This window comes from Equus caballus, chromosome 3, assembly GCF_041296265.1.
Source record: "Equus caballus isolate H_3958 breed thoroughbred chromosome 3, TB-T2T, whole genome shotgun sequence".
NCBI lineage: Eukaryota > Metazoa > Chordata > Mammalia > Perissodactyla > Equidae > Equus > Equus caballus.
In genome coordinates this window covers 35,231,686-35,251,391 of record NC_091686.1, presented here as the reverse complement: position 1 = coordinate 35,251,391, position 19,706 = coordinate 35,231,686, and the positions used below count along the sequence as shown (strand labels likewise).

The 19,706-nt window shown below is 58.0% G+C and overlaps 1 protein-coding gene across 4 annotated transcripts; it reads left to right on the top strand.

Moving 5' to 3' along the window:
- Positions 1-2,528: 2,528 nt before the first annotated feature.
- SNAI3 (snail family transcriptional repressor 3) lies at positions 2,529-11,666 on the top strand. Of its 4 annotated transcripts, none has more exons than XM_023637481.2 (3): positions 2,529-2,977; positions 5,581-6,439; positions 8,532-11,666. In XM_023637481.2, exons 2-3 carry the CDS (start codon positions 5,707-5,709, stop codon positions 8,711-8,713), a joined length of 915 nt encoding a protein of 304 aa, XP_023493249.1. In that variant the 5' UTR covers positions 2,529-2,977; positions 5,581-5,706; the 3' UTR covers positions 8,714-11,666. The 4 variants fall into 4 exon arrangements, with proteins under 4 accessions (XP_023493249.1, XP_023493251.1, XP_070119251.1 ...); XM_023637483.2 differs by having other exon boundaries at positions 2,814-2,977; positions 5,822-6,439; XM_070263150.1 differs by having other exon boundaries at positions 2,842-3,133; positions 5,822-6,439.
- Positions 11,667-19,706: the final 8,040 nt, after the last annotated feature.

Here is a 19,706-nt window from a genome sequence, read left to right as displayed (position 1 = left end):
GGACGAGGGGCTGGTTCACTGTGTGGACAGAGAAGAAGCTCTGAGAGGATGTGGCAGGGCGCGGAGCTGGGCACCGAGATGTGGACCCCTCCCCTCAAGTCCCTGGGTTCACCCACTCATGCCTGACCTCTGTGTCACGCAAAACAGCTCCTGAGACCTCACATACGCATGCACGCAAAACACATGGATGTACACACAAATACACGTGCGCACATGCTTGCGCACATGCGTGTGCTGTGTGTGCACATCATACAGGACATGGGCCTGCACACACACGTACATGCATGCACACATACTGACACACATATGCACACCGTTCATCCCTGCTTGGCCCCCTGCTCAGTCCTCACCTCTTCTGCCCCAGCCCCCAGGAGCCCCTCCTCAGCATCCGTCACTTTCTCTGGCATGCCCTAAGGTATCTAGAACTCTACGGCCTGTCTTACAAGCTGCGTGTGAAGGGACAATGTCTCCTGTCAGTAGCCCCATATCACACAGGCTGTGTCCACTGAACCCCAGTTCAAGAACCAGTGTCACCTCTGACAATCAGGCCCAAGATAGAATGAGCAGCTGTAAGTGGTAATGAGTTCCCCTTCACTGGGGGTGACCAAGCACACACTGGTCGGATGTTGGGAGCTGGAGCATTGAGTCTAAGTTTCCACAAGTCCATGGCCTTAGACAGCCATGGGGTTGCCCCAAATCAGGACGTCTAGCCACACCCACCTCTCTCAATAAATGCTCTATACACTGACACAGGGGGCTGCTGTTGCCATGGCTAGTGCCCCCAGTGTGAGAAGCCATCTGTCCTGGGTTCTGGGACAGCACACCCCATCTGGCAGCCTGGTTCTGGGCAAGCTGTCATCCCCAAGGTCCTAGGTGTCAAAAGCAGCCCACTGTGGTTTCTGAGGGAAAGTGGGGACCTTGGTTCCCGACGAGTCTGCTCTGGTTGAGAGAGAGGCAGTTCTAGGAGCTGGTGGGAAGTGGGTTTCCCACGGCGGTGGGGCACGAGGCTTAACCGCCAGGCAAAGCGGCCGAATTGAGGACAGAAGGACACAGGGCAGAACGGATGGGGACAGCCACAGCCCCCCTCTGGGGCTGCAGAGACGTGGACAAGGCTGACGCTGAGGTTTTCCGCTGTGGGTTGTCCTCAGGTCCAGCCGGGACACGACCCTGTGAGTCACAGCCTGACAGTGAGTCCGCGTGACCACAGGAGGGCAGTTCTGAGAGTCAGTAGGGACCTCAAACTCCCCTGTAGGGTCATCTGGGAAAGGCAGCCCTGGGAAAGGAATTCACAGCCCTGACCCCAAAGGTGCTCCAAGGACCCTTGGGACCCCTGGGGTGTTTCCAGGATGGGATCGGCGGGCTCTCCCCCGAGTGCTTGGCCTCCCTGAATCACGTGAGCATCTCTCTGGGGATTAAGGCAGTCACCTTGGCCAGCGGCCACATGATGGGCGGCTGGGTGAGGAAGGACAGTGTGGTGGAGGGTTGGCCCAGGTATTTGCAAGTGTTATCTATGTCTAGGAGGGGGAGAGAAGGAAGAGAGGGTATAAATAGGAAGCTTGCGAGGCCACAGAACAGGTGAATAAGCAGAAGGCAGCCACGTGTCCTCTGAAATCCACACTCTCGGCAGCGTGGTGCCAGGCCGCGGCCCACAGAAGAGACACGCGCCTTCTCCCGGCAGTGCACCATCTGTCCTTCCATGCTCCCTCACTGAGCCACAGACAGGGGCACACACACCTCATGTGAGGCTGGAAGTGTGGGCCTGGGTCCCAATTCCACAGTCTCTTAGAGCCTCAGTTTTGTCCTTTGCAAAACTGTGGGAACGTAAGACACTGTGTGACATGGCCCTTCCTCCGCACTGTCTCTCCACAGGTTCTTCTGCAGACTCACTGCCGTCTCCACCTTGCCCCCCCAAGCCCACAGCTGGCAAAGAGCATCAGGCTGTCATGTGGCACCCCCTGCAAGTCAAGCCTGCTGTGAAGCCGTGGAAATGCCCAGGGGCTCTTGGGGGCTAGTGGGGGCTGTGTCCCTCCACCTAGAGACGGCCCCATCTGATCCCTGAACTCATGAAATGTCCACATCAAAAGGGACCAGATACCCAGACCTGACTTTCCCAGCTCTTTGTGGCACTAAGGATTCCAAAGGACACAGAAGGAGGGACATGGCCACCCAGGTCACAGACTAGGCTGTTGCAGGTGCACACGCTTTGCCGTCTTTGATTAAACCTCCCATAATGGCATGTGAGAACCCCCTCGAGTTCCAGAATTGGAGGCTGTGTTCCTTCTCCCAACCAAACGAGCTTCCTGGACGCCTGGGGCCAGCTCCTAAAGCATTGTCCCCAGAGGGAGGGAACGCTCTGGGCCTTCATCCCACCAGGAAAGGGCCACTGCTTCCTAGGCTGGCTGATTCCCTGGTCACCACCATGGCTGGTCAGCAGCGTCAGCTTTAGACTTCTGGGCTCGCGCTCATCCATCCTACCGAGGCGGGTTTGCGCAGGAGGTGGGGCGGGTGTCCCGGCCGGACCGGAGGGTTCTCTCAGTCTGGGCTCGGCGCACGCTCCCGCGCCGTGTGGACGGCAGCCCGGCTCGGCTTCCACCAGCCCTGACCTCCGCCCTTTAGTCCACGGTGGGTGGGTGCGCCAGGTCCCAGGGGTCGGTGTGACTCGCGGCGCGCGCCAGCGAAGTCCCGTGGGGAGGACCTGGCGGCCACGCGCTCCCTCCCCCGCGGCCGCGCACCTGTCCTGGGCGTGGCCCGAAGCCCCGCCCCGCGGCCCCGCCCCGGCAGCGCCGCGCGCTGGTTGGCCGAGGCGGGGCGCTATGCTAATGAACCTGGCCCTCCCGGCACCTGCCGGCCGCGGCCCGCGGGCGCCCGGCGGACGCAGTGGGACCGCGCCGCGAGGGCAGCATGCCGCGCTCCTTCCTGGTGAAAACGCACCTCGGCCACAGGGTCCCCAACTACGGGCGGCTGGAGACCCAGAGAGGTAGGGGATGCCCGCTCCCCAGGCCACGCCCAGGGCTCGGGCTCCCGCGGGGCGGGCGGGAGGGGCGGCCCCGGGAACTGGGACACCTGTCCCAGGTGGAAGGAGAGGAGTCAGCTCGCCAGCATGGCGGTGGCGGCCAAGACCCTGGGGCTGGAGGTGAGTAGGTAGCCCGCGGGCACCTCTTCCACTTCAGGAACCACTTGCTCGTCGGGCAGAGCGGGTGGGGATTCTCTCCCCACTTAGAGAAGTTTCCAGGCCCCCAGTCACTCGGGGGCTCTCCCCCTGTGGCCTCGCGCCCCCATCCCAGCCAAGGGGATCCCCGAGCCGCCTTCCTGGTGGAGGAGATTTGGGAATGCCCCCACAGATGGTGAGGAGAGAGACGGAGGGCGACCTAGGGCTGCCGTCTGAGGGCTCCCCCAGAGCATCCTGGCTAGGGTGGTGAGCGGAGGGGAGGGGAAGAGTGGTTCAGCTCGTCCAGCGTTCCTCTGGGCCCCCCAACGCCTTCTCACCCCTCCTGTGGGCCTCCTTCCCTTCTGCCTCTCCTCACCCCAGTGGGGGTTGCCCGGGGCAGATGGGCTGAGCAGCTGCAGTCCTCCCCCGGTGGCACAGTGGGGAGATGAGCCTCCAGGACCCAGCGTTCGCCACTCTTTTGCATTCCCTGCTAGGCACAGGGACATGAGAAGTCCCTGGGACAAAGGCCTCTCTAGATGGTCAGCGCCATTCCCCCAGCTCAGCAGCTTCTTGGGGCAGAGACCCTTTGGGGGACTTCTCAGTGACTCAGAGGGAGTGGACAGGAGGGACACTGAGGAGGCCAGGTGCCCCTTGCGAGCCTTTAGTGCACTCAGATCCGGAGTGGGGAGGGAGTCCCAGGATCAACACAGAGGCCACTGCCACTAGGGGGCGCCTCCTGGGACTGGCTCCTCAACTCAATGTCACCACCAGCAATTTTATAAAATAAACTAGAACAGAAGCCATCAGAGTGCAGCGCTTATGGTAAGGGAAACTTTTGTTTCAGATATATACATATATGTGAATATACATGATGGAAAATTTAATTTACATGGATTATAGTTTTAAAAGTTTAAAAAACATTGCCTAGAGCCCAGTCATACAGTGCAGCCCACTTTACCATCTGAATGTGCACGTCTGAGCAGCTGAGGAAGGCCCAGGATTGATGGTTTGTCAAGAACAGCCTCATAGCCCGTTAGCACTCTCTGCTCCCCTCTCCCCCTCTCTCTCCCCCTCTACTTTCCCCTCCCCAATCCTCTTCCTCCTCACTGTGGCTCTAGCTTTTGGAGAGCTGGGTGGCCACGGTGACCCTTTCTGCCAGGATGTTACCCCAGGACAGACCTGAGGTGCTAGGTCTGGGGTCTCTCACTCTCTCCTTTTAAATAAGTGCCATTTTAGGCCTCCCTAGGGAACCCCTGACGACAAGTCTTTTCTAGGAATCTGACCTACAGAATGAATAAAAAAGTGAGCCAACCCAGAGGCTATGGGGAAGACTGGGGAAGGGGTAGCAGAAGTGAGGGATCAGGAGCACCCAGCGTGGCTGCCTCTCCCCTGCCCTCCCTCTGGGGTTGGCACTGGCCTCCTGGACAGGGTTTGTCTCCTAGCCTGTCACTGCCCTGCCCTCATTTCTGGGAGGACAGAAACCTGGCTTGCCGATTTTGTAACTGGGGTGGAAGATGGTGGGGTTAGGGGAGAGTGGAGGGTGGGAACCCTTCCACTTTCCCATTTCTCTACATCCTCACAACACTTGTAATTGTCTAATTTTAATTGTTGCCATCCTAGTGGGTGTGACATGGCATCTCATTGTGGCTTTAGTTTGCACTTTCCTGATGGCTAAGGATGTTGAGCATCTTTTCCTGTACTTATTGGCCATTAGTATATCTTCTTTGGGGAAATGTCTGTTTGGATCCTTTGCCCACTTAAAAATTGTATTATTTGTCTTTTTTATCGTTGAGTTGCAAGAGTTCTTTATATATTCTGAATACTAGTTTCTTATCAGATAGATGATTCGCAAATGTTTTCTCCCATTCCTTGGGTTGTCTTTCTCTGCCCTAAGCCTTGGCCCAGAGGTAGAAACGGAGCCAGAGATTTATTTCAACATCTATGGTAAGACACGGCTGTGTGGAGACTCAGGCTTCGGGGAAATGCAGAATTTCACTCTGACCTGCTAACCTGTTCACTTTGGGGGCTTCCGCCATTCTCCTCTGGGTCAAGCACAGGGCATGCGGGCCCACAAATGCGGGAGCAGCAGCCTGAGGGCAAGCCCATCCAGGAGGCAGTGTGACACCGCCCAGGACAGCGTGCCTTGGCCGGGAGTGTTGGCAGGGGGCCGAGTGCACCCACGTCATGATGGGCGAGGGGTGATCAGGAGGTGACTGGAGCCTAATTAGTTATTTTCCACGCGGTGGCCTGCTGCCAAGTGTTGTGAATGAATACTGCATGGGAGCCTGGAGGGTGCCGCCCGAGCTGGTCCTGAGGAGGGTCGGGGCTCAGAGGCAGGGCGTGCCCTGCCCTGGTGGTGAGGGGCCCTTCCTTGACCCCAGGACGGCTGTTTTAGAATCCTGTAAGATGTTGCTCTTTCTTTGTTTTTAAAGAGGAACTGAGATTGCTCCTCTAGACCCCGTGGTCTCCGGGCTGCAGCCGTCGTCGTCACTTCCCTCACCAACACCTCCCTCTTCTTGGACCTTTCCCCGCATGCCAAGCTGTGGTGGGCCCAGAAGATGGTCTGGCATCTTCCGTCTTGCAATCTCCCAGGAGATGAGATCAGGAAGTTAGACGGGAAGCGCAGGCCTGGGACTCAGCCTCCACCGTTTGTTCTCTCTCCTCACCTTCCAGAAACCGATGGCTCCTGCGCCGCCTGCGGGGGGCTTGTGGTGCCCCTACTCCTCCCAGACAAGGCAGCCCCTGCCACGCCTGCTGGCCCCGCCCGGCCCTGGGACTGCACCTCTGTCGTCGCTCGCATCTCCCTGCCCCTCCCACTGAACAGGGAAGCTCGGGGGGTCTCTGGGCCAGACCCCCTGGAAGTCAGCTGGGCAGAGTCTCGGGCTGGCTGGGCCCCCAGTGTACCCCTCAAAGACAGCCTGAACCACCTCAACCTTCCCCCGCTGCTGGTTCTGCCCACACGGTGGCCCCCGATCCTGGGCCCACATGGGGACCAGGCTCCAGACAGACTGCTGGGGGCTGAGCGGGGCCCCCGCCCCTCAGGGGGCTTCCAGTGCTCCCACTGCCTCAAGCCTTACCACACGCCGGCCGGGCTGGCCAGGCACCGGCAGCTGCACTGCCACGTTCAGGCCCCGCGCTGCTTCACCTGCAAGTACTGCGACAAGGAATACGCCAGCCCGGGTGCTCTCAAGATGCACGTCCGCACGCACACGCTGCCCTGCGTCTGCACCCTCTGCGGCAAGGCCTTCTCCAGGCCCTGGCTGCTGCAGGGCCACATCCGGACCCACACAGGTGGGACGGTGAGGGGTCCACGAGAGGGATCTGGTTGGGGCAGGGTGGGACCTGGGGGCTGGAAGAGGGGAGGGGTTAATTTTATAAACAAGAGGATGGATGGTCACCCAGCCTCTGCTTCCCCGTGGCTCGGTGTCCTAGGGCGGCCGGCACAAAGTTCACAAACCAGGATCTCAAAACAGAAATGTTCTCTCTCCCAGTCCTCGAGCTCAAAGTCTGAAATCCAGGTGTGGGCAGGGCCACGCTTCCTCCAGAAGCTCTAGGAAGGGTCCTTCCCGCCTCTTCCAGCTCCTGGGGGCTCCAGGTGTCCGTGGCTCTTGGCAGCCTCCCTCCAACCTCTGCCTCCGTTCTCACACGGTCTCTCCTCCCTGTCTGTGCCTGTGTCCAGATTTCCCTCTTATTATAAGGACCCAGTCATATTGGATTCAGGGTCCACATACTCCATTGTGACCTCATCTTAACCTGATGACATCTGCAAAGCCCCTATTTCCAAATAAGGTCACATTCACAGGTAGGGGGTTAGGATGTGAATGCATCTCTTTGGGGGGACACAATTCAACCCATAACACCCAGCAAAGTACAGAAGGTGCAGGGCTGCGGTCGGGTCTGACTTCTCACATTCCACAGCCTTCTAGAATTCTAGAGCAGCAGGAGAAGGGAGCGAGACAGGCCTGGCCTGGGGGCGAGGAGCACGGGGTCACACAAGCCTGTCCGAAGGGCAGAGATGGCGGCTGGGATCTGGGAGCAAACCTGTCTACGGGTGGGAGGACGGCCAGCAGAGCAGAGGGCAAAATGATGGGGAGAGGAGCAGCTGTGGAGGGAGAAGAAGACAGAGACAGAGTGGGCAGAGGGAGCGGAGCTCAGAGATGAAGGAGCCTGGGCGCGGCAGCCTTTTCGTTCTGCCGATTACAAAATTCTGCCTAGAAAGAGCACAAGTGGCCTGCTCTGAACTGGACCTCAACCCAGCTCTCCGCCTGGAGTCTGGGTCTTGGCTGAGCACACCGTGAGAGTGAGAGACGGGCACAGACGGCCCAGGAGGAAGACTTTGGTCTCGGCCGCAGGCCCGCAGTTGCAACACGCACTTTCTGTAACGCGCCTCCCTCAGCCTGAGGTCTCGGCTCCGTGGCTAGAATCTTCTGAGTCACACCTGGGTGGAGGCTGGGAAGGAGGGTTGTGCTGGAGCCTTTCTCCAGGCTGGAAATCCCATCTTGTTTTCCTTGACTCTTCACTGAGAGTGTCCCCAGAGCGCCTCATCACACAAGGTCAGGGACTCAGGACTCCTGGTCTGGAGCCCGGGAGGCCCCGCAGGAGGCCGGCCCCGGTGTCGGGCAGCAGGGACGCAGAAGCACTGGGCCCTGCAGGGACTGCAGGCTGGACCCTGTCAGGACTACAGGGCTGCAGGACGAGAAGCCACTCCACATGGCAGAGGGGGTCCGATGACTCTCCTGACTCCAACATCTGTCCGGGTCATCCTGGGACCAAGGTCCCCACAGAAGGACTTTGTCTAAATCTCTAGTCCTCCTGATCGGAGGTGGCCTGGAGGCTGCAAGGATCGGAAGCTGATCCTGGATGCTGCCTCCTGTGCCAGGATGAGGGCCCATCCCTCCAGCCCGCCTTCTTAGTAAACTGGCCTTCAGGGGGCGGGAACAGCTGCCAGAAGGCTGCCGGTCCTTCTCCCGGTCAGATCTGGGCCGCAAAGGGCCCTGGGAGGGCTCTGGCAGAAGCAGAGAAAGATCTAGCGACTGTGGTGGGTCCAGCAAAGGAATGTGCTAGATCCCTCCTCCTAGGAAGGGTTTCAGATGCTGCAGTCCTGCGCAGGTGTGGCAGTCTGACCTCGGTCACCTGTGGCCTCTCGGCCCTGGTGTTTCCTCCTGGTGCAGGTGCTGAGGCCCCTACCCCCGTCGCTCATCTCCCAGGGAGGCGCAGTGAAGGTCAACGCATGGGAATCACTGTGAGGGCCCATGGGGGAAGGACAGGGTTCTTCATTGATAAACAGGGACCCCTGAGCCCTGGGGCCACCTCCCATGGTACTGTTCTGGCCGTTGCGCCTGGACCCCGATGGTCGCTCAGCTGGCTCCTCTTCGTCCCACAGGGGAGAAGCCGTATGCCTGCTCTCACTGCAGCAGGGCCTTCGCCGACCGCTCCAACCTCCGGGCCCACCTGCAGACACACTCCGACACCAAGAAATACCAATGCAAGAGCTGCGCCAAGACCTTCTCCCGCATGTCGCTCCTGGCGCGCCACGCGGAGTCGGGCTGCTGCCCCGGGTCCTGAGAGGCGCCGTGGTGCAGGTAGGAGGGACAGGACCGCACCCCGAGAGCTGATGGCTGGTGCCCCTCTTGGCAGCCCCATGCCGCCTGGGGACCCAGAGGAGCTGGTCATCCTGGGAGGGCAGGGGCCCGGCCTCCCGCTCGGCCGCGTGTCTCCTCTCCTTGCTCGCCACCCGCTTCCGGAGCAGCCCCGAGGGTGGGCGTTAGCGTGAGCCGGGGCTCCTGCAGCCCTCCCGGCCACCTGCCCCTGAGAGGGACGACACTTCTCTCCCCGGGAAGACTCCATCCACACGAGAGCCGCCGCTCTTCTTCAGCTTGCTCTGGTTTGCTATGCTCTTCTTCCAAGAGGGAAAGACTGCCGGGAGCTGGGGGCCGGCGCGGACAATTCCTACTGCTAAGCTCATGAACCGGGCCACCTTTGGATCCCTTCACAACCCGAAACCCACAGTTCTGACTCGTGCTGAGCACATCGAACGGTCCAGCCTTCGTGGGCAGGGCTAGCTCGAGGCTCACCTCCACGTGCCTTTGCTGGGATCTGGCCCAGGTGTCTCCTGTCACGAGTGCACACACGCACATATGCACACACACACACACACACACACACACACCTCACCCGGCTGTCCCGAAGATGCAGCAGCAGTAGGGGATTTAGGCATGTCAGGATGCAGCTAGGCCTCCCCCAGGACCGTGGGGCATTGGGAGGCCCACAGCCCTGCCCGCTGTCCTCTCAAGTTCTGAGTCTTGCCCAACCCCTGGTCTAGGGAGGAGGCCGAGCTCTGAGAAGTTTCCAGGGGCAGCAGGAGTCCTGGATAGTTTGGGCCCTTCCAGCCACAGAGTGGGGACACTGGGGCAAGGGCCCCGAGCTGCGAAGTGTTGTGGGATCGGAGCAAAGCTTGCCGGAGGCAGGCTGGGGATGGGAACGGCATTAAGCAGCATGGAGGAACAACTGAGGGGCGTGAACTCACGCTGGGGGTGAGGGGTGTGAGGGGCCTGGGAACCAAGGGCGGAGGCAAGGCCATGGGTCTGCTGGCAGGCACTTGTTCCCCAAAGTCTCAGAGGACAGAGTGTGTCCTGTGTCTGCACCCCCTCTCCTGGATCCTTACGGCCATCTGCACTGCAGCTGAGGGGCTGTTTCAGCACCTGCCCTAGACACACACGCCTTTCCAAGCCGGCCCGGATGCCGGCCCGTAAGGCACCTGGCCCAGCATCCTGCCCTGCCTGGAGGCGGCATTCCCTTCTTGTATGGGGACTCTTCTCACCCCTAGACGTGGGCCGGTCACCCGCTGGACTGGTCCTGCCTCTTGCCAGTGTGTCTTAGCCGTCTCTGGCTGGACCCTGGAGGGTGGCACCCAGAAGGAGGAAGGCGGCCTGAGTCTGACGGTGACTGACTGAGTCCTTGACACTGGGAGGGGACATCTACCTGCTTGTCCCTGTGGGAGCCTGGCCTGCTGTCGGCGGCTCCACTTCTGGCCCCGGCCGAGGGACAGAATGAGGCAGCCTCATGGCAAGCAGCAGAGGCCCCTCGGGCCTGAGCTGCCCAGCCCTGCTGAGCCTCCTCTCCACGCGCAAGGACATGCCAGACTTCACCAGGACCGCACCCGGGCACAGGGGACCTTACTCTGCAGCTACCCGGGGGCTGCAGTCCCAGCCCTGGCGGTCCCCACCTGAAGATTCTGTCTGACATTCGTCAGGGATGAAGGGCCCTGGGTAGCTGGTTTGATGACGGCCATTGGAGGGGTCTTGCAGACATCCCAGAGGAAACGACATTGATCTTGGGCTACTCTGGACCAAGGGTGACCTTAATGAAACAGACCACCTAGGAGAGCCCCTCCTCCAGCCTGCATATCAGCTGGTGGAATGAGGACACTCTCTGAGGAAGTCAGGCTCCCATTCCTGGGCCCACAGCGCTGCCTTCCGCCACAGGGATCAGCTGTCCCTCGAGGGACAGACGGCGTGAACTGCAGGCTGGGAATGTGCCATTTAGTGATGTATCAGTTTGCCGTGGTGGCTGTAACAAAGTCCCCCAGACCGGGCGCCTCACACCACAGAAGTCCATTCTCCGCCGTCTGGGGGCCAGAAGCCCAGACCACAGTGCCGGCAGGGCTGGTTCCTTCTGAGGCCAAGGGAGAGTCTGCCCCAGGCCTCACCCCCGGCTCCCGCTGGTCTGCTGGCATCTCTGATGCTCCTCGGCTTGTAGAAGCATCACCCGCATCTCCGCCTCCATCTTCACATGGGTCTCCCTGTGTACGTGTCTCTCCGGGTCCAAATTTCCTCTTTTTCTAAGGACACCAGTCATCTTGGGTTGGGGCCCACTCTAAGGATCTCGTCTTGACTTGACTACGTCTGCAAAGACCCTATTTCCCAATAAGGCCACATTCACAGCTATGGGGTCAGGACCTCAACATACGAATTGAGGGAGACACCATTCACCCCAACAGCTAGTGAGAACACATGGTTTGCTAAGAGATGCCTGGTGGGTCCCTGTGCTTGAGCTTAAGGAAAGCGTCGAATCCTCTTCTCCCCTAGTCCATAAAGACTCGAAGGAACAGTCGATTTTAACTAATGGATTTACTGCTCCCAGGCCATGTGGATCCCCTCCCCACATATGGCCCCCCCTTGAGCGCGTGCCTGCGCCTGTCCCTCACTTCCTCCATCTCCCGGTAGGGGCCCTGCTGACCCTCCCTTCCCACTGTCTTCCAGGCCCCTCTGCTGCATGGCAGCCCCTCCTCAGGCCGGGTGAGGCCAGAGCTGCAGCCTCACTTGTGTTCGCGTCCGGCCACCTCACAGGAGGGCTCTTTTTTTTTTTTGATAGCATCCAGATGCCTGAAGGAAGCTATATTGTAAATTGTGTTCTATTTCTGGGCCCCAATATCTAAATGGGGCGATGCACCTGTTGGGTATGAAGGAGGGAATTTCACAGGCCTAAAATAAAGCCCAATGCTTGCCCTTCTGCACCAGCCCATGGAAAAGGCTCTTATATTTATATCTGGGCTGGCGGAGGGCAGGGGTGCGGTGGGGGGGGGGTGACTGAGGGGGAGGGAAAGCCTGATCACCTGCCAGGGACCTGACATGGAATGAGTGGGGCACGTGCCACTCCAACTGCAGCAAGGCCACCATGTCCCCACCGTGGGCCACGCCGCCCACTTGGGGCCCAGCTCCCCACCTCGCCTTGCCTCACTGTCTTGCCTGAGCATCAGGTCCTCCCTGGGATGCTCATTGAGAAGCTGGGTCTCTGGAGCCCTCTCACTGCACCTACAAATGGGAGTCAGGAGGGGCTCTGACTCCAGTCCACACTTGACCCCGGGTGAAGTTGGCTTGGCTGGCTCTTCCGTTGGGGGGCTGCTATCTGAATCCCTTCACATATAGGCCTTCTTTTTCCTACCAAACTTTACTCATCACATTTCACTTTTCTCCCTAAAGAAGGCTCTCTGATGGCACTATTCCAGGGGTGTTGTCAGAGCCCGTCTCCAGGGCAGGAGCAGGGGTGGAGGGATGAGAGGCCCGGGGCCAGAGGAGAGGGACGCAGGGCTTTCCACTGCAGTCCGTTGAGTCTGGGCGAAAGCAGAAGCCCAAGAAATCAAAGACTTCTGGAGAAGAGAAACACCAGGCGGCGAGCTCGCCAAGGCGGGGACGGCATCTTCACAGCATGAAAGTGCTCCCAGGACGGTGAGGGACAGGCTGGGGACGGGACTGCCCCACAGTACACAGGACATAACCCCCCCGGGGCTGCGTGCCTCCGCGGTTTCTGACTCAGCTCCAAGCGCCGGCCGCTGTGACCGAGCTCAAGGCCTGGAAACAGGTGTGAGAGGGACACTGGGCTCTCAGTGGCCCAGTCCCTGCCCCACTCCTTGTTGAAAGAAACCTCTCTCCTGAAAGCTGCCGACGCGCTAAGGCTGTGCTCTCCCTTCCAGAAGCCCAGAGGGGTCTATAAATATCATTTTGGCCCAGAATATTCTGGGGGGTTCTCTGGAAGTTTGAAAATAGTCCACTTGTTACTATCTATATTCAGAGAACCCACTCCTGGCCTCCACTTGGTGGCTAAGTATAGCTCCCTGGCAAAGTGCAATGGAACAAAAGTTTCCAGGCCTCCATCACCTTGTGGATGGCGGAACATTCCAGGGAGAGCACCTCGGCTGCCAAGACTCAGGCTGAGAGGAGGCTGGAACCGGCGCGGGCCTCCTCCGTCCCTGTACCCGAGCTGGGGGAGTCTGTGGGGCTGTCGGCACACGAGGGTGCCCTCACCAGAGCCAGAGGTGAGGCGTTCTGATTCCGGCTCTGTCGTTCTGTGGGCTCGGGTCAATTCCATTATAGAGCCTTGGTTTCCGCTTCTGTAAAAAGGAATCGTGCTAAACTCTCTTTCGGAATTCAGGAAGAGTGCCAAGTAAACATGATGGTAAAAAAGACACTTAGGACGCCTGAAATAAAATATAATTGCTAACTTTAGAGACACCCTCAAGTTACCCCCTTTATCCTCTTAGAGTCTATGTCCATTTCTTGACCGCCAAGTTCTGGCTCCAGGAACTCTCTCCTCCCAGCTGCCCCCGCCCAGCCCACCGAGCTGCCCCAGAGCTGGTCTGGCACCTGTCCGGGGCATCCTTAGCTGCCAAGAGCGCCAGGTACAGCTGAAGTATACGGATGGTGCGAAGGGCGGGAGTGGCAGGGGGTGGCGATTCAGACCCCGTCCTCCTGTCGAGTGGGCGTAGCATCTTTGAGTATCATGTGGAAAGGTTAGAGGCCGCCTTCCCACAAGACGTCAATCAGTGTGGCCCACTCTGCCCCAGGCTGACCTGGGAGCACCCATTGCCTCCCCCTCCCCACACCTCTGCCCCTGCGGCTCCTCTTTTGTTCTCCCAGTAAGGATCCTCCTGCTACTGGTCCTTAAGGAAGACACCGAGTCGCTTCAGCTTTGCTTACCCAGTTCAAAACACCAGCCCCCCTGCCTTCCCCTGGCACAGGCCTGGGGACCCGGGACACCTCCACTTCAGACACGAGAGGCGGGAAGGAAGGTGGGCCCTGGAATCACTGGAACTCTTCTCTGAGATCTGCATATTTACCTTTGAAATACAACTGTTCTGAATTGATCAAAAAGGGACTGAGATTGAGGAGAGTCGGGGGCCTGACCCTGCTGCCATTCCCTTCACTGAGCATCAGAGGAGGCGTGGCCTGCTGTGCCCCTAGACCCTCCACGGCACACGTGGATGAGGCGTGGCCCACTATCCCTGTGGCTCCAGTTCCCTTGGTGGGGTCGTCTCCCTCCTCTCTCAGAACATGCACCCCCATGTCCGTAGTTCTCACAGGAGACTGCCTGCAGCCTGGCTCCAGGGCGGCTGTGCTAAGGGAGACTCCCCACGTTCGGCACACACGCTGATGGGCAAGAATGGTGGGGCTGCCCTGCTGGCGTGTCTGCACGGACCGAGGCACCACAGTGCACCAGGAGTCCTGGCATTTCCCCACCATGCGCGCTTGGAAAAGCAAATGCAGCTTAAGAACGTCCTGCATTATATTAACCCTCAGCCCTGAGTCCTGGTGCCTTTACTGCTCTGAGAGAAGAAGGAACGGGACGTGCGTGCGGAGCCCCTCTGAGCCTCCGGAGTGCGAGGGTCGTCTCCAGGGAGGAGCGTGCTCGGTGCGGCTTGGAGCCAAGCCAGCTGCTCTGCCACGGAGCGCCGTGTTCACGGGACACGCCACGGTGACGCTGGCCTGGGTCCTTGCAGATGTTTTCTCAAGACAGAACCAAGTGCGCCAGCCACTTCGAGAACCGACGGTATTCACTGCCAACGGCAACACTTATACACTTTCAAGGGAAAATGACAATTTTGGAAACTTTTATCTTCCACTAAAAGCTGGGCAGCTCTCCATGCTTAAAGACTTTCCTGATGAGAAAGTGATTTTTTGATGTAAAATGAAACATGTCAACATTTGGAAGCTCTGCATAAATCAGTGAAGTAGTATTTTCCAAATGACCGATGCAGATGTTACAAAATACTGCCCGGGGCCCAAGACCCAAAGCACAGGGTGGACCAATGGATTTCAGTGGAACCGAGGGCAGGGAGCACTCACTGACAGCTGTCAGTTCCACGTCGCAGCTAACCTGGAAGAGATACCCTGGTCGCGTCTTGATGTGCTGTTAAGAAAGAGCCGCAGTCATCTGAAAGCTGTGAGCACGTGTCCATCCACAAACCTGTGAGGGCTGAGCTTCCTCCCACGCACCAGCAGACGGTATAGCTGGTGGCTCCACCTGTGGTCAGACGCTATGGAGATTTGCAAAAATGTGACATAATGCCACTTTCCCCACTAAAATGTGTTTCAGAAAATAGTTATTTTTCACGAAAATATGTTAGCATGTGATGGGTTTATTATTGATTTAAAAATGAATAAACAGGGGCTGGCCCTGTGGCCAAGTGGTTAAGTTCGTGGGCTCTGCTTCGGCGGCTGGGGTTTCGCTAGTTTGGATCCTGGGTGTGGACATGGCACAGCTTCCGCTGAGGTGGCATCCCACATGCCACAACTAGGAGGACCTACAACTACAATATACAACTACGTACTGGGGGGCTTTGGGAGAAGACGGAAAATAAAAATAAAAATAAAACAATAAAAGATTGGCAACAGATGTTAGCTCCGGTGCCAATCTTTAAAAAAAATTAATTAAAAAAATAATAAAATGAATAAACAAATCTCTTAAAAATGTACTAATTTTAACTTTTTTTTTAAAGATTGGCACCGGAGCTAACATCTGTTGCCAATCCTTTTCTTTTCCCCTCTTCTTCTTCTCCCCAAAGCCCCCAGTACATAGTTGTGTATTCTAGCTGTGAGTGCCTCTGGTTGTGGCATGTGGGACTCCGCTTCAGTACGGCCTGATGAGTGGCACCACGTCCGCGCCTGGGATCCGAACCAGCGAAACCCTGGGCCACTGAAGAGGAGTGCAGGAACCCAACCACTTGGCCACAGGCTGGCCCTCCAGTTTAATTTCTAATGTGGGTAAATGTAGATATGTAAATGCACCCCACATAAACAATAGCTCTTTGGGGCCCTCAATAATTTTTAAGAGCATGACAGGTTCTGAGACAGGTGAACCCCCCACGTGATCGCAGCGTGTGAACTCGAACCCACTGGCGCCAAAGCAGCAGCTGCCCGGCCCAGTGCGGGAGAAGCCTGCAGTGCTCAGCGGGGGATGGTTCTGCCCTCTTTCTTAGGGGCTTTAGGGGCTTTTGTGGGGTAACTCCTATGTGTTTTCCACTTTATCCACTGACTCTGGAAAGGAATCCCTGAGGCCATGTGACTTCATCACACGTGCAGACTAGACCTGCTGCATTGGTGAGAATGGCCCCGATACACACCACGAGGGGCCCCCACATGCCCGACCCCATGTTTAGTCAACTGCTTCTCTAGAGTTTCTCAGACCATCTCTTCATCTCCATCCTCACACCATCGCCTTAGTTCAGGCTCCTGCAAGTTCAGCTGGACAACTAAGAATCCTTCTAGCTCCCCCGTTTCCACCTTTGGTTTGTCCTCCACCCTGTACCCCAGTGCACTTGCACAACCCGCTCACAGCCCCCTGCAGCCTCAGGCTCAAGCCCATAATCCTTGGCATCGTGAGTGAGGTGACCTCCTCCCATGAACCCCACCGTATGGGAGCAACGTCTGTATCGCACGTGCCCACCCTGCGTCTGATCTGGGACAGCCACTCGACGGACGCCAGCGGCTGATGGGACACATGGAGCAGGGCCAGGCTCAGCCGAAACCAGCCTTTTCCTTCTTTCTCTCTTCTCTCCATTTTGGGGGCTAATCTCACAATTGTGGCCTTTCCCATCCTTGGAAAGGGATCTGCTCTCTTTAGCACCATCCCCAGCCCAGGAGGCCCGGCCAGCAGCCTCCCGTATTCATCCAGGCTGCGTGAGTCCAGCCCTGGATCAGTTTATCCGGGCGGGCTGTGGTGCAGGACAGCTCAAGCAGGCCTTTAAGGCGGGTGAGCGGGGTGCATGCAGCCCCTCGATGAAGGAAGTGTTCCCTCATGAGTGGCTCAGGCAGAGAGATGCCAAGGTGAGCGTGGAGAGGATGCAGCGGCCGGCCCAGCTGGCGAGGCCGCCCACCCATGTGCACACAGTAAGCAACGGCCTGCTAGGAGCTCTCATTTTGGAAAACAGGAAGGTCTAGAAGCAGCCGTGTTATTTACTCACCGATTTAACCACATGAACAGCCTGTTTCTTCTGAAAGGCGACTGCACTCATCCAGGAGCTTCTTTTGGGACCAATAATAAATGAACGCTGACCGTGATCAAAGTGGCATGACACTGACATGACCCTTCTGAGGGCTTTATCTCCTGTGAGGGAGGAACTACCTTATCCCTCTCTGACAGGTGAGGAAACTGAGGCACAGAGAGGTTGAGCAGCTGGTCTGAAGTCACACAGCAGGTGAGTGGCAGAGCTGGGATGTAAACCCAGTCTGTAATCTTAGCCGCTAAACTATGTTGCCGCTTAACAAGAAATTCTGAGCTTTCCCGTCACTTGGAAATGAGAAATAGGGTTCCAGATCAGGATGGCAGATCCTGGGGCCAGGGTGGGGGGAGATAGATGGTCAGAGGGTGGCTGGGAGGATGTGCAGGAAGGGGAGCTGCCCGGGACCCCGAAGGAAACACTTCATGGGTCTGGAATTCCAGCATGGGAATGGGAAGCTGGGTTCCCTTCCTCGCCCTGGTCGGGGAGAGCAGGTGCGATGAGCAGGAGGAAAACGGGCTGGAGGAAGTCTGAGAACACAGGGAGGGCTCCGAATCCTACAGAGCCGACCAGGGTCTGAGGAACACGACAGAAAAGGCAAAGAGCAGAGAAGAGAGGGGAGGTCAAGGGTCGCGGGGAGACCAAGGGGATCCGAAGACGGACCTGGAGTGGACTCTGCTGAGCCAGGCAGACATTGCCGCGAACAGCCGGGGTGCGGGACCAAGGGCATCACAGCACCTGGCACACAGGAGGTGCTCAGTTAATACTCAGCCCTCCGCACTCTGGCGCACAGTTCTGTCTTGCTGGTTTACAACGAGACTGGAAGCTGTTTCTGTTGGAACCATAAACCTTTCAAGGAAGACCAGACTGGCCGACGCGGCTGGAAGGTGCCTCTGAAGACCTGCAGAATGCTGGGGGGGGGAGGCGCGATGGGGGGCCCCGTTACTGCCTCCAGTTAAGTATGCACAGCACACCTGCCCTGTGCCCTGATTCCTGGGGACCTGAGGAACACACTGTATCATAACTTGTGCATCAGTTTGCTGAGGTGGCCGTAACAAAGCACCAGAGCCCCGGCGGCTTGTGGCACAGAACTTCAGTGTCTCCCAGTCCTGGAGGCTGGCAGTGCGAGACCATGGCGTCAGCAGGGGGGTTTCTGCTGAGGCCTCTTTCCTTGGCATATAGATGCCATCTTCTCCCTGTGTCCTCATGTGGTTGTCCCTCTGTATGTGTCGGTGTCCTGCTCACCTTTTTTTTGCTGAGGAAGATTCTCCCTGAGTTAACAACTGTTGCCAATCTTCCTCTTTTTTTTTTTTGGCTTGAGGAAGATTGTCCCTGAGCTAACATCTGTGCCAATCTTCCTCTATTTCGTGTGTGGGTCACCCCCACAGCATGGCTGGGAGTAGTGTAGGTCCATGCCCGGGATCTGAACCTGCGACCCAGAGCCGCCACAGCAGAGCCATGCACTTAACCAGGCAGCCTCAGGGCGGGCCCCTGATGTCCTCTTCTCATAAGGACACCAGTCCTGTGAGATTCGGGTCCACCCGAGTGCCGTCATTTAACTTAATCACCTCCTTAAAGACCCCATCCCAAATACAGTCACATTCTGAGGTCCTGGGGGTTAGGGCTTCAACACACAAACTTTCAGAGGACACAATTCAGTGCCTAAGAGCTTCCTTTCAAAACCACTTCATCTTATTTATTTTTTGAGGAAGATCAGCCCTGAGCTAACATCTGCTGCTAATCCTGCTCTTTTTGCTGAGGAAGACTGGCCCTGAGCTAACATCCGTGCCCATCTTCCTCTACTTTATATATGGGATGCCTACCACACCATGGCTTGACAAGCGGTGCCGTGTCCACATCCCGGATCCGAACCAGCAAACCCCGGGCCGCTGAAGCAGAACGTGCGAACTTAACCACTGCGCCACCGGGCCGGCCCCACTTTGTCTTATTTAAAAACGCAACACTGACGCAGCCCTCCCAGGCCGGTGCTCCCAGCACCCTTCCCGGAGTCTGTTTGGTCCTCTGAGGTGGAGGCTGCTCTCGCCCGGTTCAGGGGTGGAGGGCGCAGCATGGGAGGGGAGCTGACCTGCCGAGTCTCCTGGCTCCGTGCTGGGACCGGGATCTGAAGCCGCCAGACTCCGCCTCCCCAGGACTTGAGAATGCTTCTCATGCCCCTGTCCTGCTGGACACAGCAGCTCTTTCAGAGGCCGGCGGGCTCCTTGCTTCCTCCGCTGTTGGCACAGCCAGTCGCTGGGCCTCCTGGCGCAGGTCTGGAACCGTCGTCCCTCCTCTTCCTCAGCATGCCTCCGGGGTGAGGGCACTCCAGGTGGGGGGGGCACACCATCACCTGGCCTCCTGGCTGCCCACCCCCTTGCAGAGGCTTCCTGGCAGCTCCGACTGGAGCATCAATTCCTCACCCACACCCATCACGCATCCCCAAGACTAATCCCTAAGGAGAAATAAAGAAGAAACTAAAAACCTAGAAGTCACGTCCTCTCCTCTGTTCTGTCTCTGCTGATAGAAAGGGGGACCATCAACACTTGCTCCCTGCAGGCATGACACCTGCTAACAGGCTCCCAGCAGAAAGGACTCTGTAGGAAGTGGGAGGGCGCAGGGGCCTGGGGCCTGCAGAGTCCACCCCACCAGCGGCAGAGCGGAGACGCAACCCCGGTTCTCCCCTCCCCCAATGGGCAGACATTGGGAGCTGCGAGTGGAATCTAGAAGTGGCATGAACTGCTCCTGGAGCACTGAAAAAATGTCAATAATTTCAAAAGGGAGGAGTAG